Below are 27,475 nucleotides of genomic sequence, written 5' to 3'. Positions count from 1 at the left end.
TTTGTTTGTTTGTTTGTTTGGTTTTTGTTTATACATGCACTGGGCACAGTCAGAAGCGCAGGAGGGTGAGAGGATTCACCAGAGCCAGAGCTGGGAGCAGAGCAGGCAGAAGGACCGAAGTACACTGCTGAGGGGAGCAGCGGGCCGCAGGAGAGGTCTGCGGGCCATGTGGGACCCTCCTCCGGTGGCCGGGGAGCAGCCGGGCATCGAACCAGTGCCGCAGAGGCTGCGGGCAGCTTCGCAACCCAGCGCTCAACCGCTGCGCCACCGGGGAGGCCCAACAGCAAAAACAGTTTTATATTCAGTTTATTGTTGCTGTGAACGCCAACCATTATTATGGAGCTGCAGTTTAGAAAGAATTTATTTTTTATAATGCCAGAATGTGAGATTTTCAGCTTCATATTCCTGATCATCAGTAAGCTTTGGACAATGAATGAATGGTTAAAAATACTGTCACTTTCTCAATCCCTAAATCAATTTATCAATTCCCTAAAAAAATTGATCCCTTCTCTAAATAAAAGACTCTTTCACACAGTACATCTATGAAAATACAATGCATTTTATAATGTATAGATAGCAGTTAAGCATTTAACTTGGCAGTTTTTAACTGTAGTGATAGGTGTAATGGTTCATCTTAAAATTAAGGAGCCTTGAATTTGATGAATTTTGGAAGATTAATCCTAGCATATGTAGTATTTCTTCATCTATTTGACAGCAAACATCTTACCTCCAAGAAGTCTCTAAGCAGAATATTCTAAATACTCTTAGAACTAAAAAAAAGAGTGAATGTAGACCAGGGCAGCTATTCTGGAGAGCAACTGGGCAGTACATTTTGTTAAATTAGGTACATATGCGCCTTGTGAGCCCTAAGTTCTACCCCAGAGTATGTATGTTAAAGAAAAGTTCACACAGGTCCAGAAGAGAAATGTCTAAAAAAGGTCAATGCTACATGTGGCCACAAGGATTCTGGATAATCTGGGTATTACATAAAATACTCTGTGACTGCAAATAGAAACACAGGACTACCACATCCCTTCCTATTTTGGCAAACAGGATGATGGGAACTGAATTGATACTTGGCCTATGGCACAGTAGCTATCAAATAGAAAGGTAACAAAGAAGCCAGAATTGCAAGGCAGATGACTATACAAAGTCAATTTCATAATTATGATCTTGATTCTTCCAAATAAGTCACATCAAAGCTACTTCTCAATGAAGCAAAGAACATGTTAAGATTTAAAAATTGAACCCACGAAAATAAATTATCTCTGTTCACCTTTAAATCACCCCTTCCTGCAGGATTTTTTAACACACAGAAATATTATTCACTCTGCTGCTCTTTCCAAAAACAGCCATATAAGAATATGTTAATTATTCTCTCAAAATACTTGATATCTTTGTGATGAAACATTAATATATCACTTTAAGTTCAAATTATATATATATATTTTTAATTCTTCCTTATCTGCAGTTTAAAGACAATAAAGTGTACAGATAAAATTTACACCTCCTCTTACCTTAGTAAGATAATCCACTTTCAAATTGTCAATCATCATATTTTTCTGGGAAAGCTCTATTTTCAGTAACTGAATATTATGAAGTAGTTCTTTTCGCTCAATTAACTGCCTGGTGATTTTCATTTTACCATCTCGCTCTTCTGATGAAGAAATATCATCAGTAGGAACTGTTGTTTCTAAACTAATATCTTCAGATTCCAGAGAGCTAGAAATGTTCACTTTATTTGATGATTTGGAAATTTTTCGAGACATTTTTTACTATTATTGGTCAGTTTTCTTCTCCAACTCTTCTGTAGATTAAAAAAAATACAAATTTAAATGCATTCAAACATTCTCTATGGAAAACATGAAATGTATTAGAAATACCAAGGATTCTCTAAATTATTAGGCATCCGAATCTAAGACAAAATAGTAAATTACTGCTCAATTCATACACTCATTAAATCCTACTACAAACACAGGCCCTTAAATGAACAAAAAGCCCAGTTCCCAGAGGAGGAGCTTTTAATTGGAAGAAACACATAAATGTATGAATTAAAGGAGAAAGCCCTAACTCATTAGTACTCAGTTATGATACTAATAAATGCAACACAGGCTCAAGATTTCCTATAAGTTAAGTCAGGGGAATATTATATAGAATAACCTTAGAATCTTGGATTAGGAGAGGAGGAGTAGAAAGGGCAAAGCATACAGGAATTAAGGTTGGTATTGTGGTGACTAAAGAGCAAAACAGCAGAAGATAGTGGTAGCTGGGCAGGGCGCCAAGTCTTTGTGAATCTGAGTTGTGACTCCTACCTTTCAAACACAAGCACACATGCATCCTAAAGATCAAGTGTGGGGTGGGCCTTGCATGTCAAATGTGTTAAAGCACCACTGAAGATTTTGTTTACAAAAGAAAACTCAGATAATTCTTCAAAATAGATTTCCAGTTAGCAAAACGAAAATAAGAGGCAGAGGAGGAGAAAACAAAACAAAACAAAACAAAACAAAACAAAACAAAACAAAACAAAACAAAGCTCAAGCATTCTAATTTGCAGCAACATGGATGGAGCTGGAAGGAACCATGCTTAGCGAAATCAGCCAGAAAGAAAAAGAAAAATTCCAGATGGTCTCACTCATAGCAGAAATTTAGAAAACCTAAATAAGGGACCAGGAAAGACTATAACAAAGTAAAAATCAAAATCAACAAGCAACTATAAACAGGAGGGGGGCAGAGGGGAATAGAAGGGAGAAGGGATTATGGTCAAAATAAGGGGGATGGGAATCGTATGGGGAATATAACCAAGATGAAAATATACACATTGTGCAAAAATGAAAAATGATGTAAGAATATATATAAAAATAAATAAAAAATAAAATAAATAAAATTGAAAAATGAATACAACTTCTTCCCCTTTTACAAGAATTTAAGCAACAACTTTGTTTTAATACTACACGATACAATATATTATTTAGGGTATTGGGGGCAATTTTTCTAAACTGAATGATTAGGAAAACGGTGTGTGGAGGGAAAACAGTAAAAACTTAAGTTGGATCGGCTTCCCTCCTTTATAAATCAAAAGGAGCCAGGAAAGTGACACCAAAGACAGGCAACACCTCCTGGATTACAACCATCAAGAGTCTGGGAACACTGACACCTGCCTCAGAAACACAGGACCCAAATTTGGCAGCACTGGAGATGTCCTTGCCCCGCGCGGGAAAGGAAGGGACACAGCCGCGAGCTACCTCGAAAGCTTCAATTACTTCACATCCAAGGAAAGGCCAAGCGTCACTTCGAGGAGCTGAATATGTCTCCAGACAGCAATTCAGGTTGCAAGCCCGCAACTAGAGACGTCGGGGCCAGAGACCGTTAGGAACCGTAACCTAGACGACCATTTCCGCGCTCCGAGGAGGACGGAGGAAGTAAGAGCGCGCACACGCCCACGCCGCCGGAACTCAGCCCGCGCGGACCGGCCGGAACTCAGCCCGCGCGGACCCGCCGGGAGCAAGGCTTGCTGGGAGTTGGAGTCCAGGCGCGGCCTCCGCGCTGTACAGGGGCGGAAATGGCCGTACTGGGGCGGAAATGGCTCTGGGGCCCGCCTATCTGCCGGACCTTCGCCCAATCCTCGCAGTTCACAAAGAGCCAACCGACATTAGTCTCGGCGTTTTCCCGCGCGAGGCGTTCCCTAATGGCCCGGAGTGGAAGGGGCGAACCTCGGGGTGAGGTGTAGTTGTGCGGCAGGAACCCCAGTTTTGCACCTTGTGCCGGAAGAGCGCTGTCGGAGTTGAGTTTCCACCCCGCGAGGCAAGATGCTCAAGTCCAAGACTTTCTTGAAAAAGACGCGGGCGGGCGGCGTGATGAAGATCGTGCGCGAGCACTACCTGCGGGACGACATCGGCTGTGGGGCGCCCGGGTGCGCGGCGTGCGGCGGGGCGCACGAGGGACCTGCCCTCGAGCCGGAGCCCCTGGACCCGGCGAGCAGCCTCTGCCCGCGGCCGCACTACTTGCTCCCTGATACCAACGTGCTACTGCACCAGGTGTGTCGGCGTACAGGTGACCCTGGGCAGAGCGGCCCTACCTGGAGAAGGGGGTGTGGCAGATAGGGAAACTGAGGCCCTTAGGGGCGCATCTTGTGCTTCGTCCTAAAGGAGAGGCTTACCCGAAAGGGACTCATGCCTCCTGTCCCCCGGGCCGGGGTGGTTTTCCTTGTGCATTGTTGTTTTGTTGTTGTTCTGCGGTTTTCAACTTATAGACACGTTAGTTTCTAGACACGTTAATCTTCTAACTCCTGGTGTCTCTTCTGCCTTAGATTGTAAGTGTCTGGAGGCCGGAGACCTGGGCTACTGTGGCCTCCAGCTTGCGACCCCCAGGCAACTTGTAAGTGCCTGCAAACGCTAGCTATGTGGGTCAACATATTTATTTCTATATTAATGGATTTAATTCCATCAAGTTTTGTTAATGAGTCTGTTTACATGTGCTCTTCGCAAATTGACACGGAGGGTTTTTTATAGCAACATACCGTTTTAGCTAATGTGTAGTGATTTTAAACTGACAGAATTTGTTACAGTAGCAATAAATGAACATAGGAGAAATTAACCTTTCTTTTTTTTTAGATTGATGTACTTGAAGACCCTGCCATCAGGAATGTAATTGTGTTACAAACAGTTCTCCAAGAAGTGAGAAATCGAAGTGCTCCAGTATATAAAAGGATCCGAGATGTGACTAGTAACCAGGAGAAACATTTCTATACATTCACTAATGAGCACCATAGGTGGGAAATTTTGTTAAGAAAAACATAGAATTAGTTAAATTTGGGGGAGGGTTCTTGGTAATAATTTGTAACATTGTCAGAAGATACTTGCTATAGAAACCCATACTTATGGGAATATTTGTTGGTTCTTACACAGTTGTACAGAAGATAATACTAAGTGAACTTCACTAAGGTCATGTAGGCGTTGGTTTGGTAAAACTTAGAACCAAGGTCTCTTGACTCCTAGGTTACAGTAGGTGCTGTTATTTCAAACTGTTTTCATTTTGAATTGATTTTAGAATGGGTGGGACAATAGAATCTTGAAGATGAGATTTGCCTAAGTTCTTGGAATACTGTATCATATGAATAACCAGCATAAGTTAATATGTAAACATTTGTGAAGGAAAGGTTTAAAAGTATAAAAGGAATTTAGTTTTATTGAGCTTTTAAAAGTTAACCTAGTACTATATGACTGATCACATTAAAGAAGATAAGGATAAGGGATAGAATTTGCTGTTTCAGATTTAATACCTTTGTTTATTTTTTTTATTTATTTATTTTTTTTTTATAGAGGCATGCTTTATTTATTTGTTTGCTGGTTTTGTTTGTTTGGTTGGTTTATACATGCACTGGGTACAGTCAGAAGCGCGGGAGGGTGAGAGAATTCACCAGAGCCAGAGCGGGGAGCAGAGCAGGCAGAAGGACCGAAGTACACTGCTGAGGGGAGCAGCGGGCGGCAGGAGAGGTCTGCACGCCATGTGGGACCCTCCTCTGGTGGCCGGGGAGCAGCCGGGGATCGAACCGGCGCCGCAGAGGCCGCGCGCAGTTTCGCAACCCAGCGCTCAACTGCTGCGCCACCGGGGAGGCCCAGATTTAATACCTTTGAACATAATGTGTGGTCTTAGAAAATATGATGTTGTTGTTTAAACAAAAATAACCTATGATGAGTCCTGCTATACTTTTATTAGGTTAGATCAGGGTTTCTTAACCTTGGTCTTATTGACATATTGTACTGGATAATTATTTTTGACATTGTTTGTTGAAGTAATGTTAATTTGTACTGCTGTATTTGTTTTAGAATTATAGATTCACACTTCCACTAATATTAAGTTATGACACCATGAAAGTTATGACACCAGCAAAGCACCGATAATTTTCTGATAATTCTTGAAAAATTTTTTTACTTACTAAAGTAACATTGCTTTATAATATATAGCTTTCAGGTATACAACACTATAAATAAACTTATGTGTATATTGCATTACGTTCATGGCCAAAGTCTAGTTTTCACCCACAATACACTTGATCCCTTTTACCTATCTGCCTTGTGGTGACCCAGTATTTTGTCCTTAAAGTGTAGGAGTTTTTGTTTTATTTTGCTTTTTTATTATGTTGTTTCTTTATCTTCTTTATTATGAGGAGTCCCTTGCACATTATAGGATATTTAGCAGAATTCCTGTCCTCTAGCCACTAGACTTCAGTAGCCAACCTCACCTTTGTCCACTCAGTTATAATAACCCCACATGTCTCCAGACATTGTTAGATGTATGTATCCTAAGGGATGAAATCATCCCCTTGTTAGAACTACTGGATTAGACAGTAGAATTCTGATAAAGAAATCTCACTGGAACATACAAATTAGAAAAATATTTAGTTTCTCATATCCCAAACGTCACTGTTTTTATAAGGAACACAAGACATTTGTAGACTTCCTATTCCTAGCTCCTCCTTGAAATCCAGAAACAGAAACTTGACTTGTTTTTCAGTGCAGAAAGAAGAAATTTTTGTGGAGTGTGATCATCAAATTTCTAATCAGAGGCTAGGAATTTTTTCAGTTTAAATGTAATAAAAAGAGGTTAGCAATACTGGGATTGTAGAGAAGAATCTTAGAACTCTTGGGCAAATCTCATCTAAGATTCTGTTGTTTAAGTTAAGGTAAAATCAGTGCAAGAATTCATAACAGTATCTTTGATAAGTTTAAAGGCATTAAAAGGTGCATTTAATGGTAAGAAATAAACAATTCTAAAAGCTATTATTAAAAGTAAATCTAAAATTTTAAGCATTAGAAGTTATTAAGGGGCCTCCCCGGTGGCTCAGTGGGTTGAGCACAGCCCTGTGAAGCTGTCTGCAGCCTCTGCTGCACAGATTCGATTCCCTGCAGGCCAGGGAAATTCCTACATGGCGCAGCAGACCTCTCCTGTCACACCCGCTGCTCCCCTCAGCAGTGCTTTCTGTCTGTCTGCCTGTTCTGCTCCCCTCTCTGTCTCTGGTGAATTCTCCCACCCTCCCATACCTCTGGCCTGTACTCCAGCTATTGTATAAATAAAAAATAAATCTTTTTTTTTAAAAGAAGTTATTAAACTGAATTTTGTTATAAATTTGACTTTGAAAAATTGATTTAAAGCAGTACACTGACATTTGAGAATTCAGAGTAGATAGACTTAGAAGCAGTATACTGTATATATACACATATATATACACATACGTATGAATCTAGATAGTCTTTACCATTCACTGAGCTTTACCAGGAATAATTTCTGTGTATTTTGTATTCAGTGACTATAGAATCACATCATAAATCACTTAATCATACTATATGTCGCTTTTAGAAATTACTGTAACACTATAGCTCAAATTAAGTTTCATTGTCAGATCTGCCAATTTTTGTAATAGTTTTTTCAACAAAGTATTTTAGATAATTTAATACCTAAAGTTTAAATTCTGGTTTTGAGTATTTCTGTTTGTGAAATAGAATTGTTTTAGCATTTTTGTTATTCCACTAATGACATGGTTTTCTTTTTCAAGTAATTGTCTTAAAAGTTTAACTGTGGGGGTCTTATCTGTGTCTCTTTGAGGTATAAATCTGAATACATTGATGTAAGAAAAAAATGCCATTAAATTTTTCACTTAGTGGTGATTGTTTATGTCCTAAGACTTTTTTCATATCTTTGTTTCCAGTGATTTCAATTTTTTTCTTTTCCTTCACATTTAGAGAAACTTATGTAGAACAAGAACAGGGCGAAAATTCAAATGACAGGAATGATAGAGCAATTCGAGTAGCAGCAAAGTGGTACAATGAACATCTGAAGAAAATATCAGCTGAGAATCAGCTGCAAGTTATCTTCATAACAAATGACAGGAAAAACAAAGAGAAAGCCATAGAAGAAGGAATTCCAGCTTTTACTTGTAAGTCTGCTTGTAGCTAGTAGCTGTTGATTTATGTTTGCAAATGCATGTAAAAAGTTATCAAAGCCATGTTCTTATTTTCACTTGAGTGTTTAATAGTTTCATGATCTTATAATTTATGTGATATTTTGCATTTTTAAATTTCCCTGCATTTCTAACCTAAGTAAGTTGTGGTACCCAGTGGCTATTAATTAAACCACAATCATGTGGAATTGATTTAGCAATAAAAATTCATATATAATGCTTGACCCACTCCCTCATGGGTACCATCACATCAATAGATGGGGATTCTCCCCCCCAAAAAAATTTGACAGATTAAAAAAAAATTTTTTGACAGCTATGTTTTCACAAGACTATCCATGTACTTCCATTTCTACAAAACAGAAAAAATACTTGAATTTATCAAGAAGAGCATAACTTATTTTTCAGGTGAAGAATATGTAAAAAGCCTAACTGCTAACCCTGAACTCATAGATCGTCTTGCTTGTTTGTCTGAAGAAGGGGTATGTTTGAGTTTGTTTTATTTTGTTTTTGAGAAGTGAAAATACTAAAGTAGCCATTTTATGACATAAGGTTTATCATTACCAAATTTAAAAATTGAAATATTTGTAGGTAAGCTAGATTTGGAATAGGAATTGGGTTATAAACAAGAGTGGCTGTCATAAGCTTATGAAAATGCCATTCCTAAAAGATTTGTCTTTTTAAAACAGTGTAACATAGATCATGATGCTTCCAGCGAACTGAGTAGAACTTGGCGTATGGCAGCTGCATTTGTTTAGTGAATAAATAAAAGAATCCAGAACTGCTTTGTGATTAAGGGGTAATTGTTTGACAAAGAATGAATAGGTACTGCACTGTGGCATTAATCCTGAAAGAGGAGAGGAGGGAGTCATAGGTGGAATAGGAAGGAAAGAAGCCAAATAATGAGGACATAGAATTTATTCTGTAGGTCAGTAATTTTAAAACTGTCTTATAAAGAGCTCCTTAATGGGCTGTTATAAAGAGAAGATAGCAGGTAATATTCTGGTCTCTTCTCATTATAATGGCAGGCTAAAAGGAAGTTGTAGGTGTATGAGAGTGTACCTGGGAAGAATGGGGGAAAATGAGCAGAAAATGTTATTTATTTGCAAGAGCACTCTAATGTTAATTTATGGGATGATACATTGTATCAAGGGCAAGATTAAAGATGGGAATGGGTAAAGAGACCACTGCCAAGGCAAGCTTGACAGCATGTGCAAAGGGAATAATTATGCTTTGTGAATCCCTATTTCCTTATTTGTACAGTGTGTTTAGCACAATGACTTTATAACATTTTGAGGCTCAAATGAGATAATAACAGTGACAAGAAAATTCTTATCACAGTGCCTGGCATATACCTATGGTAAATGTAAAAGGTGGCTATTGATATAAAAGGTAGCTATTGTTATTATTGTTACTGCTATCTCTTCTTGTCTTCAACTAGCTACTCTCCAAAACTAAAAAGAAGTGAGAAAATAAAAGCTGGATTTGATTTTTGTTTGTTTGTTTTTTTCCCCAAATACAGATTTAGCACAGCTCTGATATTTGGAAAGGACAGAAAGTGATGGAGATTAGGATTTTTTAAGATAAATGACAAAGCAGTAAATGTAAAGAAAGAAAAGGACTTATAACTGAGTCTTGGGACACTCCAACATTAATAATCAGGAAAAGAAGAATTGGCAAAGGGAAACTAAGGAGGAGCTACTGCTGTAGTAGCACAGAAACCAAAGAAAGGATATGTTAAATGCTATAAGTGTTTCAGGGAAAGAAGGATCATTGTTAGAAATTCTGGTAAGACTGACAATGGAGCACTGCAGTTGCAAGATAGTGTGTTACTAGTTACCTTGACAGTAATGGTCTCAACTGACTGAGGATGAAAGTTGATTATAGTGGATTCAAGAGCAAGTGCAGTGGGAGGAGTAAATACACAGAAATTATAGACACTATTAGTGTGCATTTTGTTGTGAAGTGGAACAATGGATCAGGCCTGTGTCTGGAAGAAGACCCAAACTTTTAATTTCTAATAAGTCATGTTATTATAAGTTTATATGATGGAGAGAATGTTGCAGTAGAGAAGGGAAATTTGCCTCTAGAGAGAAGGTAATACAAGACAAAATTCTTGACTAGAGAAGAGAAGATGGAATGTAGTGTACAAATGAAAGAACAGAAACATTTTATTCTTTGTTACCAGAGAAAGCTGAAGTTTTTGTTTTGCAGGTAGTTGGGTAGATTTAGTGGTGGGAAGATGAAATAGGTTTCTGCTGATTGATTTTGATTCTCACTATGGAGATTGAGGTCATCATCTGAGAGTGAGGAAGGAAGACAGGGAATGTTCAGAGTTAAGCAGAAAAGGAGAAAATATAAAGTAATTTTAAAAGGTGGAAATTGTGCAAATGAAGAAGGGTATTAATGGAGGCAAGCAGTCAGGGTTTCTAAAAATCCTGCTAGGTGTTGTGGTAGAGCTAAAGCAGTTCCCAGCCTACTTCTATTTGTATCTCCAGCTACTTAAAATAACTAAAGTAAAAATAACTTTTCTTGTGCCTTCATTTTATGAGGGCTGTGGTAGGAGTAGGGAACATACAGAGGTTTTCTTAATGGTGTCCATGTGTGGCTAAACTATATGAAAGTAGAGAAATTGAAATATTTGTGTAAGTTGTCCTAAGGTAGGAAGCACTTTTTTCCTCACTCTGCGATAATCTCTCAAATTCATAGTTGAATAGAGTTTTATATACATTCTATAATTTAGATGATGTTTAAAAATTACCTGATATTGATAATAGTTGTGTATTGACCATACAGAAGACTTACGTACTAATTGCATCTTTTGGTTTGCTTATTTCACAGAATGAAATAGAAAGTGGAAAAATAATATTTTCAGAGCATCTTCCCTTAAGTAAGCTACAACAAGGCATAAAATCTGGTACATACCTTCAAGGAACATTTAGAGCTAGCAGAGAAAATTACTTAGAAGCTACAGTATGGGTTCATGGAGACACTGAAGAAAATAAAGAGGCAAGTGTATACATAAATTGCTTATACATTAAAATACTTTTTGTTCATTATTTTCTTTCATAAGAGTTTGAAATCTATGAGAATTTAAATTTGCTTTATTTTCCCAGTTCATCAGTTTGAAGGCAGTGATATAGGAGCTTATAGATTAGATAGAATGCCTATTGTATATATTATGACCAGTTATGGGAAATGAAATACTATTTGCCTAACATATAATTACTGCAGAGGATTTCACACACTGTAAAATGAATAGCAGTCATTTGGGGGCGCTTAATATTTGCCAGATACTCTTCTTACTGCTTTGCATGCTTCATTTTATTTAATATTCAATCCGGCCTTTATAAGTACGTACACTTATTTAACAAGTCAAGACTTTTAAGATACAGAGATTACAAAAATTTCCCAGTGTCTCTTAGTCGAAGAGTTGATGATGAAACCGAGAGCACAACCTATATTTTCTAACTGTTATTTTCTCAATGTTATGAAATTAAGAGGGTGGAATAAAGGGATACTATAAAGGAAGGAAAAATGAAGAGGCGAAATAGTGATCATAACACAGAATATACATAAACAATGTTAGGGAACAATCCTATTTTAATATTTAAATATCTGGGCACCTGCCATTTGCTGTTTTACTCAGATAATCTTACAAGGACTTAAAAATTTAAACCGAGCTATTCATGAAGACATTGTGGCTGTGGAGCTTCTCCCCAAGAATCAGTGGGTGGCACCATCTTCTGTGGTTTTACATGATGAAGGTCAAAATGAAGACGATGTAGAGAAAGAAGAGGAGCGAGAATGCATTGTATGAAATTAAGCAGATTTTATTTTTTTTTTAATTTGTATTGCTTTGTATAGTTATTTAATGTCAGCTTTCAGAAAATTAAATAAGCTTTATTGTTTTCAGATTTATTGAATGAAGTTCTATAGAAGTTCTATAGTTGGTTTTTCCCCTCTAAATATTTCAGTAGTTTTTTTTTTTTAAATGTTTTTGGGTTACAGAGTTTTTATTTTTATATTTATTTATTTATTTGTCTATTTTAAGATTTATTCATGGGTATAAGAATTGGGGTACAGGTCAAAAGTGTAGGGGGGTGAGAGGATTCACCAGAGACAGAGTGGGGAACAGAACAGGCAGATTGACTGTAATACACTGCTGAGGGGAGCAGTGGGCGAGACAGGAGAGGTCTGCTGCACCATGTGGGATTCTCACCGGTGGGCCAGGCGGGATCAAACCCGCGCTGCAGAGGCTACTGACAGCTTCACAGTGTGGCGCTCAACCACCTTCACTGAGGGGGAGTCCCTCAGTAGTTTTTTTAAATTAATGCCTTACTTGCTTAAATAAATGGGTTGAAATATAAAGTCTGTTAACTTGAGTATGAAACTTAAACTCGGACATTTAAGTACATGATCTGTCTGAATTAGTGAGAAAAGAACTCTGAAATGCTTTTATGTAATGTTAAAATTCCCTCAGCACAACAGATGTATATGTGGACTCTTACATTTAGGCCTATTTAATAATTCTGTCTGTATAACTGTTTATTATCAAGAGAATGTTTTCAGTTATTTTTATGGTCTTACATTGACCTGACATAACCCATTTATTTCCCTGTTTTAGAATTACAAGAATATTATAAGTAGCTGGAATAAACACTTTGCAGGTTTTTTTTTCCATGAATCATATTCAGTTCCTTGCCAAGTCTAGGCCATAGGAGAGTGTTAGAAATGAAATGCTATTAGATCCTTCTGCTGTTTCTAATAAATACACTTTATTTGGATTTTTATTGTGGATAAAGAAGAACCTTTAAAGATACATCTCTTTTTTAATGATTAATAAATGTTGCACAGCTAGTTGGTACAAGCTAGAACTAAAATCCTAATCTACAAATTTTCAGACCTCTGTGTGTTAGAAAATGCCCATATTGAAATTTAAGAATTTAGTTCTGACATTAATTATTTTCTTTCCTTTTTGACTTACTGTTTTTATAGTGCTTCATGATTGTGGAATATTTCCATGATTTAGTTTGGCATGCTCTACCTAGAATTTTGAAATGTCAAAGATTCTATTGTTTTATGTCATAATTTACTGCCTGAAAATATTCGTACCCATATTCACAGTGTAATTATGAAGCAAATTATTTCATTATATTTTGAGGAAAAATAACGATTTTTATTTTTAAATCTCAGCTTAAGACTGCTGTAAATGAAAAAATGCTGAAGCCTACAGGTAGAGTTGTAGGAATAATAAAAAGGAACTGGAGACCATACTGTGGCATGCTTTCCAAGTCTGATATTAAAGAGGTGAGGAAAGAGCGTCATCTGTAATAACTTTCTCCTTGTCTTCATCCCTAGATTTCTGTGTATGTGTATAATTTTTTTTTTTTTTGCCTTGATTTTCTATAGTCAAGGAGACATCTCTTTACACCTGCTGATAAGAGAATCCCTCGAATTCGGATAGAAACTAGACAGGCTTCTACATTAGAAGGACGGAGAATTATTGTTTCAGTTGACGGCTGGCCCAGAAATTCTAGATATCCAAATGTAAGCTTAAATTATTAACTTTTATAGAAGGATATTAAAATTTGGGGATAAAGATGCTTCTTTTAAAAGGTGAGGATAGAATCTGCTTTTGTATAATTCATACTGATATTTAGGAATATTTCACAAAGTTACCTGGTAAGTAGTACATCCAATTGGAAAACTAATCATAAATCTAACATAAATCATTTGGTTACTTAATTTCCAAACAAGTTTCATGACTGAAAATAGTGTTTGAGAGGTAACTGGATTCTAACAAATTTTGAAGCTACTATACTTGAAACATTTTAAACTTGTAATATGGGATAAAACAGATGCTTTGTGATATAAGAACTGGGCCCTCAAGAAGTCTCCATCATAGTCTTGTCATTTTCAACTTTAATTTATCAAGGGGTCACTTTTAAAAATGTTGGGAATATTTAGATACTGAAGATAATATATAAATGCTCAAGACTTTAATGTAATTGATAGTAAAATAGAAGCAAAGGCTACAAAATGCACCTGTTTCATAATACCGTTTGGTTTTAGGGACACTTTGTAAAAAATTTAGGAGAAGTTGGAGATAAAGAAACTGAAACAGAAGTTTTGTTACTTGAGCATGATGTTCCCCATCAGCCTTTTTCCCAGGCTGTTCTTAGCTTTCTACCAAAGATGCCCTGGAGCATTACTGAGAAGGTAAGTTGAAAGGAATTCTTAGTGACTTTATAAATTACTGTGTTGAACTAATTTTCTTTGATTTCTGTGTGTGTTATTTTAATATGTAGAAACCATAGTTCTCTCCTTCCCCAAATTTAGTTAGATATACCACTTTTAGCTATTACAAAAATCATTTGCCTCCTGAAAAATAAATATTTCTGGAGAAAAAATACTGCTTTATGTCGAATTATTCAAGGCAAGATACTACAGTTACAAATCATTATGTGTAGTTATTATCATGAAATAAAGTTTTTCCATATAGTTACTTTTTATTTCATAACAGCTGTCTTGCATTTGTGCTACCAAAATAGTTTTAAACATCTTTGTAACATGGCATTTGCTAGGACATGAAGAACCGAGAAGACCTGAGACATCTGTGTGTGTGTAGTGTGGACCCACCAGGGTGTACTGATATCGATGATGCTCTACATTGCAGAGAACTTGAAAATGGAAATTTGGAGGTATTTATATTGAAATGCTCTTCTTATCCAGACACAATTCTGTTCTTGATTTCATTTCTTTTACCCCTAAATTTGTTTAGAAATTTTTTTTACCCCCAACAATTTATCCATCCATGCATACAAGAGCTGGGGTATAGGCCAGAGATGGCTTGGGGAGGATTCACCAGAGACAGAGCAGGGAACAGAACAGGCAGACTGACTGGAATACACTGCTAAGGGGAGCAGTGGGCAAGACAGGAGAGGTCTGCTTCGCCATGCAGGTTTCTCTCTGGCCGGCTGGGGATCGAAATTCGTGCTGCAGAGGCTGCGGATTGCTTCATAGTGCAGTGCTTAACCCGTTGCGCCACCAGGGAGCCCCTATTTAGAATTTTTTTTTTTTTGTGGGCCCCTCGCTTGGCGGCCGGGGAAAGAACCGGCGCTACAGAGGCTGCGGGCAGCGTCGCAGCCCAGCACTCAACCTCTGCACCACCAGGGGAAGCCCTTTAGAAATTTTTGATGCAAAGTATAGTCAGTTTTAGCTGCAGAGACTAATGGACATGTGTCAAAAGTCAAAATGGTAAATGTGACTGTGTCCTTTTTTAGTTTAGCTAAATTTCTTCTTACTAGAACTCCATTCCTATATTTACCAAGTTGAACATGTTGACATATTTTTACTTATCTTTTTAAGGTTGGTGTTCATATTGCTGATGTTAGCCATTTTATTAGGCCAGGAAATGCTTTAGATCAAGAGTCAGCCAGAAGAGGAACAACTGTGTATCTTTGTGAAAAGGTAAGTGTGTTAAGTATAAAATGGTACATACTGCAACTTTTCATCATCTGTTTTATTCTTAATAATAAATTCATCTGAGGTATTTTCAGAGGAAAGGACAGCCTCAGTATTTAGTGAAATTTGGTGAGTAACTCTTAAGTTAATTGAGCATAGTTTGTAAAAGTAATGGTTCTTCCGTATTTTTGAGTAGTGATAGGTAGAAATAGTACATCAATAACTAAAAGACATAACGTTTAATAAAGTGATCTTACATCAGTGAAAATACTGCAGTGTTATTTTGGTTTTGACTAGCCAATTAAAAAAGTAGGTGTTGTTGACAAATTGTTGTGCAGCACTTACTATATATGATTAAATGTACTCTTTAGTTCTTTATAAAGTTAAGTGATGTGCCTGTTCTGCCACAGTTTACCAATTTTTTTTTTAATGTGGTCCTGTAAATTTACAGAGAAAAATTGTGAATGGAAAAATTTAAGCTTAATCTGTTATGAATTCAGTGTCAGTGTTCTTCTGTGTAGCTTCCCCCCCCAAAAAAAAAAATAGTGTCTTTTAAATATTTTTAAAATACCATATACTTTGCATGCAGTTCAGTTTTCTTTATTGTTTCCCTTTTGTAACATTTCTGTGTACTTTTCTAGAAATAGATTTTTTATTTCACATTTTCTCAGTTCTATTCACAAAGACCAAAAAACATTTTTTTTTCCTGCTAAATTTTTTGCTCTGTCTCTGATGAATGTAGAATGTTATGGATATAGCTAAGTAATAAACTATTTTTATCTGTTTCAGAGGATTGACATGGTTCCAGAGTTGCTTAGTTCTAACTTATGTTCCTTAAGATGTAATGTTGACAGGTATTTATGCACATATTTTGTTAGAATGTATTATTTCCTACTTTAACTTATTCCATTAACAAATACTGTATTTTCCTCTACAGGTTGGCATTTTCATGTATTTGGGAAATGAATCAAAATGCTGAAATATTAAAAACCAGGTTTACCAAAAGTGTCATTAACTCAAAGGTTAGTTTCATAGTTAATGTTTAATTTTTAAAATCTTTGATACTTTCAACAGTATTTTAGATTGTTTTGAAAAAAGACATTATTAATAAATTTTCCCCTAGTTTTGCAACAAAATGTTTTTTTTAACCTGCCCAATTCTTGATGCTGTTTAGAAATGAGTTTATTTGGTACTTATCCTATATTCAAATATTTACATAGTCTATATACTTGAGAAGACTGCATAGATAACTTTGTATTTCAAAAACCCCAGTATTTCATATTATCCTACTTGTATTTTTAAAGTTGGCATATACATCATCCATTTATTCATGTTTTTTCATACCGTTATAAATCATAGTTGAATTCTAATATAACTAGCCTGAGACTGTGTTCAGACAATCTTTCTTTCTTCCTTTTCTTTTTTGGTACTTTCTGCCCAAATTCTTGTATTCTCATTTTGGCCTGATGAGATTTGTCAAACTCCCTTTTGTCTAATGAGCATTTTCTAAATTTTATCTATGTATTTTCTTACTTTAACATCATTCTTTCATTTCGATTAAGCAGCAGTTGGAAAAAGAAGCAGACCAACAAATTGTAATGTGCAATTTATGCCTTCCTAGATTGTATTTTTAAATAAGGATGAGTTTATAATTCTCCCAGACTTGACTAGTATAATAAAATTATATTAAAAAAAGATTTTGTGAAAACATAACAAAAAACATTTTTAGAAGGCTCTCTCTTAGACCCTAGTGGATAAGTTGGCTCTGAGAAGAATTTGACCTGGCTGCATCTCTAACTACTTCATGCTATTCCTGATTTTAACTTGTGATGCTACCTTTTTTTTTAATTAAGCTAAAAATTGGATTAGAAACAGGATTAGAAACAGCTGTTAATATATTTGGATTGTAATTGGAAATTAAATTTTTTTACGCTGAATTTATTCTACTTTTAAATACTTAATTTTGGGTATTGGGTAGAATTCCTGCAAACACGATGTCTGTGCTATTATAATTTCCATACTTTTTTGCCAGTAAGTAGGCGAGTAATAGTCAGTGAGTAGGAGAGTAATAGTCATCTGGAAAAGACTTCACTTTACAGTCATTATTAGAGAATAATCTAATTTTCCTTTTCATTTTATTTTTGCATTGCCTATTTCTGCGTTAACTGAAATATGAAAGTAATTAAACTACTGACAATACTACCATTTTCCTTTAACGTAAGTTTGCTTATGTAATATATCAGAGTTAATAAACTAGAAATCATAGTTGTGAAGTATAAGATTTATGGCGAGGAATATCTATTTTGTTATTGATTTTAGGTTTTTTGAAGTCAGGGATTTAATGTAGTAGAAATTTGAGAAGATAGGAAACCAGGTTTTATAATTTGTAAGAGTAATATTAATATGTTTCCTTTCTAAGGCTTCCCTAACATATGCTGAAGCTCAGATGAGAATTGACTCAGCAACCATGAATGATGATATAACCATTAGTCTCCGAGGACTAAATAAACTAGCAAAAATTTTGAAAAAGAGAAGAATTGAAAAAGGGTATATTTTATAAATATGTATTAAGTTGTGTCTTAATTCATACGTTCTGGTATTAAGATAACTTGTAACTCTTTAAGTGTTTAATCATGGACTGTGATGAATTTCTTAATAGGATCAGTAAAGACTCTTAAATAGAGACATTCCATTTCTTCTAGCTACCATGTAATGTCAGCAACTGTTCTGGACTACTGTTTGTTAAGGAATTCTGTGCTTGTAATTTGTTGTGCTAAAATTGGATATGTTTGGGTTAAAATGTTAAAGAAATTCTACGAAGGTGTGAAGGTTTGAAGATTTACAGTATGTCCAATATCAGAAGAACATTTGTTTAAAGATAATTTTTAGAAAGTTTATTTTAAAAGCAAAGTGAATAAAATCTAATTTGAAACCATATTCACTTTGGTTGTTTTAAATTAAGACATGTAAATTTGCATTTGTAGCATAATTTCTCAATTAGCTTATCAAAGCTATTTTTAACATCAAAAACAGTGTTCAATTTTTAAGTAGACAGTCTTGCTGGTAAAACACATCTTTGAATCTCAGTGTTAGGTAGAATTGAGAAAATAGTAAGAACAAAAATAACATCTTTCTGTCTTCTTAACAGGAGATGTTATGTCTTGAATTATGTCTGTGTTAAAGATAAATAGTATGTCAGGTATAAACAGCATTTTAGGTGTTTTATGATAAACATTTTATGATTAGTATATGTTGTCTTTTCAATCAAGATGTAAAGCCTTATTGTACATACTACTTGGTAAGGAAGAAATATTTGTTGAGATTCCCTCTCTAGTATTCTTTCTGTAGCTCTTCTAATAAATGTGAGGAGTTAGGGAAGAAAAGGACTTGGAATCTCATTTGACTTGCCTCATCTCATCTCATTTTTCGTTCTCCATGATTGCCCAAAGTACTCAAAGTTAGAATTCTTAGTTTTAGGTTAATTTGGTGCTAACCTGATGAAGGTAACATCAATATGTGAAAAAACCATAAACCTTCCTTGCCTTGAGGAAATTTACTTTTAAAGGGAAAGCTTGCCAATTCATAAATTAACCATGCATGTAAAACACTAACCATAGTATGTTATCTGACAACATAGCTCTCAACTATTAATAGCCATCAGTATCTGTAAGTATTATTAGTAGTTGATCAGTCTCCTTTCCATTGGTTGAATCTATATGGAAGATACTTTTGAACTGTGCATCAGATGCCACTCAGCCATCCATGGCAACTTATCTTTACCTCTCCTCATTCCTCAGCTCAATACATTTTTTGCCATAGTAAATGAAATATTTTCAGTCATCGTCTTTATTTGTAAAAGTGATTACAAATTCATGTAGCTCAGTAAGAACTCGTAGTTTGGGCACTGAAGAGATTCAAACCCTCAGAAGCACAAAGACTACTATCTTTGTGAGATGTTGTTATCCATAAAACATCAGGAGAATAACTAGCATGTACCTGCTATAATCATGTTCTATTTTAAATGGATCAGTTCCAAAATTATGTCTAATGTTGGCTCATTGGTATAATTCACCTCTTTGATTTTTATTTAGGGCTTTAACTCTTTCTTCTCCAGAAGTTCGATTCCACATAGACAGTGAAACTCATGATCCTATAGATCTGCAGACCAAGGAGCTTAGGTATGCGATTTTTTTGATGGGTAGTAGGTATGATTTTGATTTTAAATGTAATGACTACTTCCTTAGTAAATCATATTTGTACAGGAATCGGGTTAGGATTTCTATAAATTTTTTTGATTCATGAAATGAAATACATAAATATTTCACTTTTTAGTATTATGTAAAAATGAGATTAATATAATTGAAAGTTTTAAATTGGTTTGTTTTGATGTGTGGTGTATTAGAATTTGACTAGTAAGAGTCATGGTAAGTAAAAGAAAATTACTCTGATTGAATTCTAAAATATTTAATATAGAGTATCCTGTGGTAGGATAGTATACTGGTCAAGGTCAGGGACTTTGAAGCTAGAGATTGTCTAGGTTTGGATCCCACTTCTGCCAGTAACTCAGGATAGTAACTTTAACCTCTCTGGACCTCAATTTGTGTAGAAGGATTGACAGAGGTACCCACGTCATAGAGTATTGTGAAGAGTACTGACTTGTTAGCTTTTGTTGTTACTATTTATTGATTTGGTTAAGAATTAGGAAGCAGGGCCTCCCCTGGTGGCGCAGTGGTTGAGCGATGGGCTGCGAGGCTGCCCGCAGCCTCTGCAGTGCCAGAACTGGCCGCTGGTGAGGGTCTCACAAAAAAAAAAAAAAAAAAAAAAAAGAATTAGGAAGCAGGGCTTCCCCTGGTGGCACAGGCAGTTGAGCACAGTGCTATGAAGCTGTCAGCAGCCTCTGCAGCATGGGTTCAATCCCGGCTGGCCAGCGAAAATCCCACATGGCATGGCAGACCTCTCTTTTCTCACCCGCTGCTCCCCTCAGCAGTGTATTTCAGTCAGTCTGTCTGTTCTGTTCCCCACTCTGTCTCTGGTGAATCCTCTCACCCTCTTGCGCATCTGGCCTGAACCCCGGTTCTTGCATAAATAAATAAATCTTTAAAAAAAATTTATTAAAAAGTATTCATCTCCTGCCAGGGAACTAACCCACATATGATGCACAGCAGACCATTCCTCCTCTAAGTAGTGTATTTCAGTAAATCTGGCCGCTTTGCTCCCCACTCTTGTCTCTGATGAATCCGCTTGCCACCCATACCTTTGGCCTACATCCCAGTTCTATGCAAAAATAAATAAAACCTTAAAAAAAAATAAAAATGAGTATGCTCAGGTTTGTTTTTAGGGATCCAGTGTGTAATTTATAGTTTTATTGCTATATTTAAATACACTTTAAGGGAAACTTTTGTGCAGATAAGCATGATGTTAGTATAAGAAAGAAACCAAACACTAGAAGCTTTTTAGAGAAAAATGTTGAATCTCATTTTGCAGTGTACAGCATCATCTATTTCTTCGTAATAAGAAGAAAAAACACATTTCTAAGAGATGATCCCCATACTTCTAAAGGATGATTGGAAGTCTTCCTGTAATAAGATGTTATTAAAAATGTAAACTTGACTGAAAAATTTATAATGAATGTTTAGTTTGGAAAAAGAGAACACAATGTTTGGGAAAAAGATAACACAAATTAACTGAATAGAATGAATGGCAATATCAGGTTAAGAATTTTGAAATCAGATTATGTGGACTCACTTCTTGTTACTAGTGATAACTCTGACCTTGATGAAGAGAATAATTTATATCCTCCACTTTTCAACTGCAAAACAGTGCTACCATATATGGCAAGATGCACGACTCATAATATGCACCCAAGTAGTAAATACTGATATGATCTCTTCATTTTAGTGATTCATTGGTGAAAGTTTTACTTTTTTAACCAAAATTTGTACTACCTAGTTTTTAATTCTTAGTAAACTTCATTTATTAAGTTTATATTTAGTAAATTTATAGTTACAATAAATTTATAGGTAAAATTTATAGTTTATTTAGTAAATTTATAGTTACATAAAAATCTCTGGACACGTTAAAAGGAAGTTAAAAAATGCAGTGTTTCAAATTTATATTACTAATGTTAGTAAAACAGTTTTTCTTGAGTGTAATTTGTAAAGTCTGTTCTAGCATGAGATTTACTCATGTAGTAGATGCATAATAAAAGGTTGTTAGCATAGTAACAGAAATGAAAGAAGCACAAGTTATTAAAAATAAGTGTGCATACACATGAATATTTACATAGGAAATATTTCCATTATCTTTATAGGTAGGAAAGGTAACCTCTGAATAAATATGACACATAAATCTGAGATTCTCTTTTCTTATATAATCATTTTCCACTGGCAGAGAAACAAATTCCATGGTGGAAGAATTTATGTTACTTGCTAATATCTCTGTTGCAAAAAGAATTCACGAAGAATTTTCTGAACATGCTTTGCTTCGAAAACATCCTGCTCCTCCTCCATCAAATTATGAAATTCTTGTTAAAGCAGCTAAATCCAAGGTAAAGTCCTATAGTTTGGAAAAACATTTGTATTTGTTTAATGACCTACCCTTTGTACTTAATAATCTATATTCACTTCGCCATGAGAGTGTTTTTGTTCCTCGATGCAAAAATATGCCAGTAGTTCTTCTGATTAAAAAAAAAATAATCTAACTTAGGTGTAGCATCTCTTCCCACATACAGGTCATCTGCTTACTAAAATTCTCAAATGTCTTTAAAGAGCACTCTAGGCTAAAATCACGTGTTTCAGACTAAGCTATTTGCACTATCCTTAGCATATTGAGTTCATCCACATGCCTTTACTTGTGTTCTTACTGCCTGTGTGACTTCAGTGAGCCTGTGTGAACTGCCCAGTTGCACAATTTTTTTCTCTTTACTTTCAAATTAGTTAAATCCTAAGATTCTATTTGTTGTATACATGGGGAAAAGACTATAGTATAGGAAGGGTACAAGTTCTTCAGCCCCACAATACCCCCTGCTTCTGGTTAGTAGACTTTCATTTAGGCATAATTACCAATGGGGTGACAGTGGCTTAGGTTGCTTTTCCTTGGATCAACTGTTCAGACCCCACCTTTCCTGTTCAGAAGACAACTGGAAGGAGGAGTTTTGGATCTCAGGACATTTTAGTCACATGTCACTTAATGATGAGGATACATTCTGACAAATGCGTCTTTAAGCAATTCGGTCACTGTGTGAATGTCATAGAGTGTAATTACACAAACCTAGAAGGTATATCCCACTACATACCGTAGTTGGCATATATGATATAGCCTATTATGGCTGTCATCTTATATGCAGTCTATTATTCACCAAAACATCACTGTAGGCATAATTGTATTCTATTAGGATGGCACTAGTTTCTCAATTTGGATTAGTATTACTACTGCTACCACTTTCGCTTTCTACTTTGAAACTTTTTCAAAATGTACTTCAGTACCTTTAGATGTATTCAGAAAATTTTTAGCTTTGATGTTGCATGAAGCAAGCATTCCTTTTTATAGATTTGTTTTCAGTTCTGCTAGGTGAAGGAAAAAGGCATAAAACCATTATTATCTAGTCACATACACTGTATTTGTTCAATCTGATTCATTACATTTTGAATACATGATGGTACTGACTTTAAAATGTTTAATATGGTGCTCCTTCCTTCCTCTTTGTTCACAGAATTTAGAAATTAAAACTGATACAGCCAAGTCTCTGGCTGACTCATTGGACCGGGCTGATTCTCCTACGTTCCCGTATCTAAACACTCTGTTAAGAATATTAGCCACTCGCTGTATGATGCAAGCTGTGTACTTCTGCTCTGGAATGGATAATGATTTTCATCATTATGGCTTAGCATCACCAATATACACACATTTTACTTCACCCATCAGAAGGTGCTTTTTTCTTTGAAATTAAATGAGGTAAAAACATTAATTTTGAATTTAAAAAAAAGACATTTCAATGCTAATATAATTTTTTATTTCTCAATATGTCTAGATACGCAGACATCATTGTTCATCGGTTGTTGGCTGTGGCTATTGGAGCTGACTGTACTTATCCAGAGTTAACAGATAAACACAAGCTTGCAGATTTATGTAAAAATCTCAATTTCCGACACAAAATGGCTCAATATGCCCAGCGCGCATCAGTGGCATTTCATACTCAGGTATTTGTCATCTATCAATGGGAGAGATGAGGTTTTGTTCCCATTTTTAGTTTCAAGATATTGTTGCTGTTAATTTCAAAATGATTTAAGGCAATTTTTAATAAGGTTGTATGTTATTTTACAGTTATTTTTCAAAAGCAAAGGAATAGTAAGTGAAGAAGCCTATATTCTATTTGTAAGAAAGAATGCTATTGTGGTGTTAATTCCAAAGTATGGTTTGGAAGGTACGGTATTTTTTGAAGAAAAGGATAAACCAAAACCACGACTTACTTATGACGATGAGGTAAAGTATTTTTTTGTTTTCTTTTTTTTTTTTAAAGATTTATTGATTGATTGATTGATACATACATACATACAAGCACTGGGTACAGTCAGAAGCACGGGAGGGTGAGAGAATTCACCAGAGCCAGAGCGGGGAGCAGAGCAGGCGGAAGGACCGAAGTACACTGCTGAGGGGAGCAGCGGGCGGCAGGAGAGGTCTGCGTGGCATGTGGGACCCTCCTCCAGTGGCCGTGGAGCAGCCAGGGATCGAACCGGCACTGCAGAGGCTGCAGGCAGCTTCGCAACCCAGCGCTCAACCGCTGCGCCACCAGGGAGGCCCTTTTTTTGTTTTCTTAATTGACATAAAATTGTATTCCACTGTTGTTTGCATAGTTGCAGTGTTTCAAATGCTTTAATTTTTTTATAGGGGAAATTACTTTTTCACAGGTTACAAATGGTGCTTATAAAAGGAAAAAAGTTATTTTTTGTATCTGCATAATTAAACCAACTAAACTTATTGTTCTATTCACAATTTACTACCTTAGTATATCTTCCCATATGCAAAAGTTGTCCTTGATTTCTTTGTTTTATATCATGTAAAGTCTCCTTCTATAAGGAAAACTTGAACTAATCCTTTACTGTAGGTTATTTAAAGTCAAACGAGTAGATGGCTGCTTATAGCTCAGGGAGGGGAATTGTTAATTCCATTGTCTTTTATCTGACACACTCCTTGCTTCCCTACCCTTACAGTGGAAGTTTAAAAAAATAAACTCTACCTGTAATACCTTTGTGCTTTTCTATTAAACCAACACTATATATATGGAATAATAAACCAACACTATATATATGGAATAATAAACCAACACTATATATATATATATATATATATATATATATATATATATGGAATAATATTGGAGCTACCTTAATAAAAGGAGGAGGTATGCACATAGACCACATTTGTGTGAGGCTGCTAGATTAGTGGTTTTGATTATATTGATGCTTTTAGGCATTAAACTTTAAAATTAATATGAAAGATAAACTATAAAGAATCAGAACAAAGCCTCAAATATAAGGAAGCAATTAAAAACATTAAAATGTTTTGTTTAGGTACCTACACTTAAAATTGAAGATACAGCGTTCCATATATTTGATAAAGTTAAAGTGAAAATCATGTTAGATTCATCTAATCTTCAGCATCAGAAAATCCGAATGTCTCTGGTGGAACCACAGGTAAGCCCAAACTTATACTATCCATATTGTGATGGAATCAATAGTATATTTTGTGGAAGAGAAGGATAGAGTCCTGTTATTTTTAGTATTTGAGAAGTCCTGTAGTATGTTCACCAAATATTTGCATCGCAAATCCTGTTTTCTCACTGATTTCGCTAGGCCATGGCATCCTCAATAATTGTAATCCTTGAGTACCTTGGTACCAAAAGCAGACCTCTTTCAGGTCCTTCTCACTAGTCCTTTTTCACTTCGTCAGTTTTGAAATATATACTTCACCTAAGACATTGGTTCTTAACCCTTGCTCTGACCCAGCCTGAGTCTTCTCATTTGTTAACAATCACTGGAGTACAAAGAGGATAGATTGGATATGTTATAGCTGAAAACATACTTCCCAAATGACAGGCTTCCCATCTATTCAGTGATCACATCTACTGATTCTGAATTATTACTCTGTATAGTAAATATATATGCTTTGTGTGGAAAACCATTATTAAGACCCCCTTCTCCCTCTCTCATTTGAAAATGTTAATGGGGCAAGAATGAGACTTATTCCTTATTTTGCACTCTTTCTTACCTTATTTTCCCTTATTACTTTAGATACCAGGAATAAACATGCCCAGTGATACTTCAAGCACGGACATTAATGAACCAGACAGAAAGAAGAAGAAGTTTTAAAAATAGCTTTAGTGAAAGAAAAAAAAAAACTTCAAAGATTGGTTTTCTAAAAAAAAAAAAAACTTGAAATCACTTTATATCTAACAAATGTCTGATAGTGTTACTTTTAAGTACATTTTAATAATTTTAAAAATTTGCATTTTTATTGAACTGTTGACTGTGTCCCATCATAACTACATTTCTGGATTGAACAGAATTATTTATGCAGAAAAATTCAATTGAATATCACTTTTAAATACTGACAAGTTAGCAACTTCAGGGATCTGGAAAGATCATTTAAATGGGGCATTCATCTGCTCATTGAAGAGCAGATTAATTTTACATAAGTAATTTGATTATTTAATATTGATGGAACAAAAGCTCATTTTCTTATGGAGGAAAATAGAATATTTTTAGAAACTAGGAACAATCTATTCTCTCTAAATCTTGAAAGCTGTCAGTGTTTGGTATGGCAGTTTTTAGACAATGAAGTCAAGATCTGTTGAGGAATTTAGCATTTAATCTCCTTTGCCATCTTTAATTTACTAACTTACATTAAGTGTTTCCTGCTAAAAAAGCCGTCTACATTTTAGTTGTCCGTGAAAAGCTGTCCATGTTTGTGAATTGAATGTTGTAGTAAGACAAGCAGGATATTTAATCTGATTGGAAAAGTTTTTTCTTAAAACCAGGTAATAAATGAGATTATTATCCTTGAACTTCAGCTCTCATCTCTGACAAGTAAGGCACTGAGACTTGAGAGCTCGCACTTTAAATATCTGTTACTTATGAAATAAAATGTGTAATTTTTGTTTTAAAGATTTATTTATTTATATAAACACTGGGTACAGTCAGAGGCACGGGAGGGTGAGAGAATTCACCAGAGCCAGAGCGGAGAGTAGAACAGGCAGAGTGACGAAGTACACTGCTGAGGGGAGCAGTGGGCAGCAGGAGAGGTCTGCGCACCATGTGGGACCCTCGCCCGGTGACTGGGGATCAAACCAGCGCTGCAGAGGCTGCAGGCAGCTTTGCAACCCAGCACTCAACCGCTGGACCACCAGGGAGGCCCAAAATGTGTAATTAATGGCTTTTAAACTGCATATGAATCAGGTTATATTGAAAATGGAGGACTGTATGTGGACATATTAAAGGGAATAGATTTAAGTATTATTTGTTGAGCCAGTGATTACTTCCCTGGCTAACCACAAAGATTAGTAGTGATTAAATTTGTGTTTTCAAAATTTTAGATTGTTAACATAAAGCATTTTACTTTTTTTTTTTTTTTTAAGATTTATTTATTTATTTATTTATACAAGCACTGGGTATAGTCAGAAACGCGGGAGGGTGAGAGAATTCACCAGAGCCAGAGCGAGGAACAGAATAGGCAGACTGACGAAATACACTGCTGAGGGGAGCAGCGGGCAGCAGTCTGTCGCACCATGTGGGACCCTCGCCAGCGGCCGGGGATCAAACCGGCGCTGCAGAGAATGCGGGAGCTTCGCTGCCCAGCGCTCAACCACTGCGCCACCAGGGGAGGCCCCTTTACTTTTATTTCTAAAGTATCCACATTATACCATGCACCTCACCAGTCAAGTAAATGACCTCTTCCTTCAAAGTAGCTTGAGGCACAGTGTGAAACAAGACTGGCAAATACATGAATAGGTATACCAGGTGGGGATAATTACAATGTATGCAACCATTTAGACACTTT

The 27,475-nt window shown here is 35.8% G+C and overlaps 2 protein-coding genes across 2 annotated transcripts in view; one reads left to right on the top strand and one right to left on the bottom strand.

The window, feature by feature from the left end:
• Positions 1-1,769, bottom strand: part of PIBF1 (progesterone immunomodulatory binding factor 1) — a gene marked incomplete at both ends in the record, with an annotated part of 161,289 nt that extends 159,520 nt beyond the window's left edge. Inside the window, one exon of the mRNA XM_084235697.1 lies at positions 1,518-1,769. Within this exon, the coding sequence (XP_084091823.1) occupies positions 1,518-1,769 (252 nt within the window). The remainder of the gene's footprint in view (positions 1-1,517) is intronic.
• A 1,914-nt stretch (positions 1,770-3,683) lies between these two features.
• DIS3 (DIS3 homolog, exosome endoribonuclease and 3'-5' exoribonuclease) lies at positions 3,684-25,788 on the top strand (the record flags this gene model as incomplete). Its single annotated transcript, XM_084234984.1, has 21 exons — positions 3,684-4,034; positions 4,611-4,768; positions 7,740-7,933; positions 8,363-8,436; positions 10,796-10,963; positions 11,604-11,768; positions 13,151-13,264; positions 13,367-13,504; positions 14,030-14,176; positions 14,542-14,658; positions 15,326-15,427; positions 16,211-16,275; positions 16,359-16,443; positions 17,841-17,968; positions 19,513-19,599; positions 21,812-21,968; positions 23,133-23,347; positions 23,451-23,619; positions 23,744-23,902; positions 24,991-25,113; positions 25,711-25,788. The coding sequence occupies exons 1-21, from the start codon at positions 3,807-3,809 to the stop codon at positions 25,786-25,788; spliced, it is 2,871 nt and encodes a 956-aa protein (XP_084091110.1). The 5' UTR covers positions 3,684-3,806.
• Between the last annotated feature and the right edge of the window lie 1,687 nt (positions 25,789-27,475).

Source organism: Talpa europaea (genome assembly GCF_964194135.1).
Source record: "Talpa europaea genome assembly, chromosome: 6".
In the NCBI taxonomy this organism is placed as follows: Eukaryota; Metazoa; Chordata; class Mammalia; order Eulipotyphla; family Talpidae; genus Talpa; species Talpa europaea.
The sequence above is the reverse complement of the archived record's forward strand: the minus strand, read 5'-3'. Positions and strand labels throughout refer to the sequence as shown.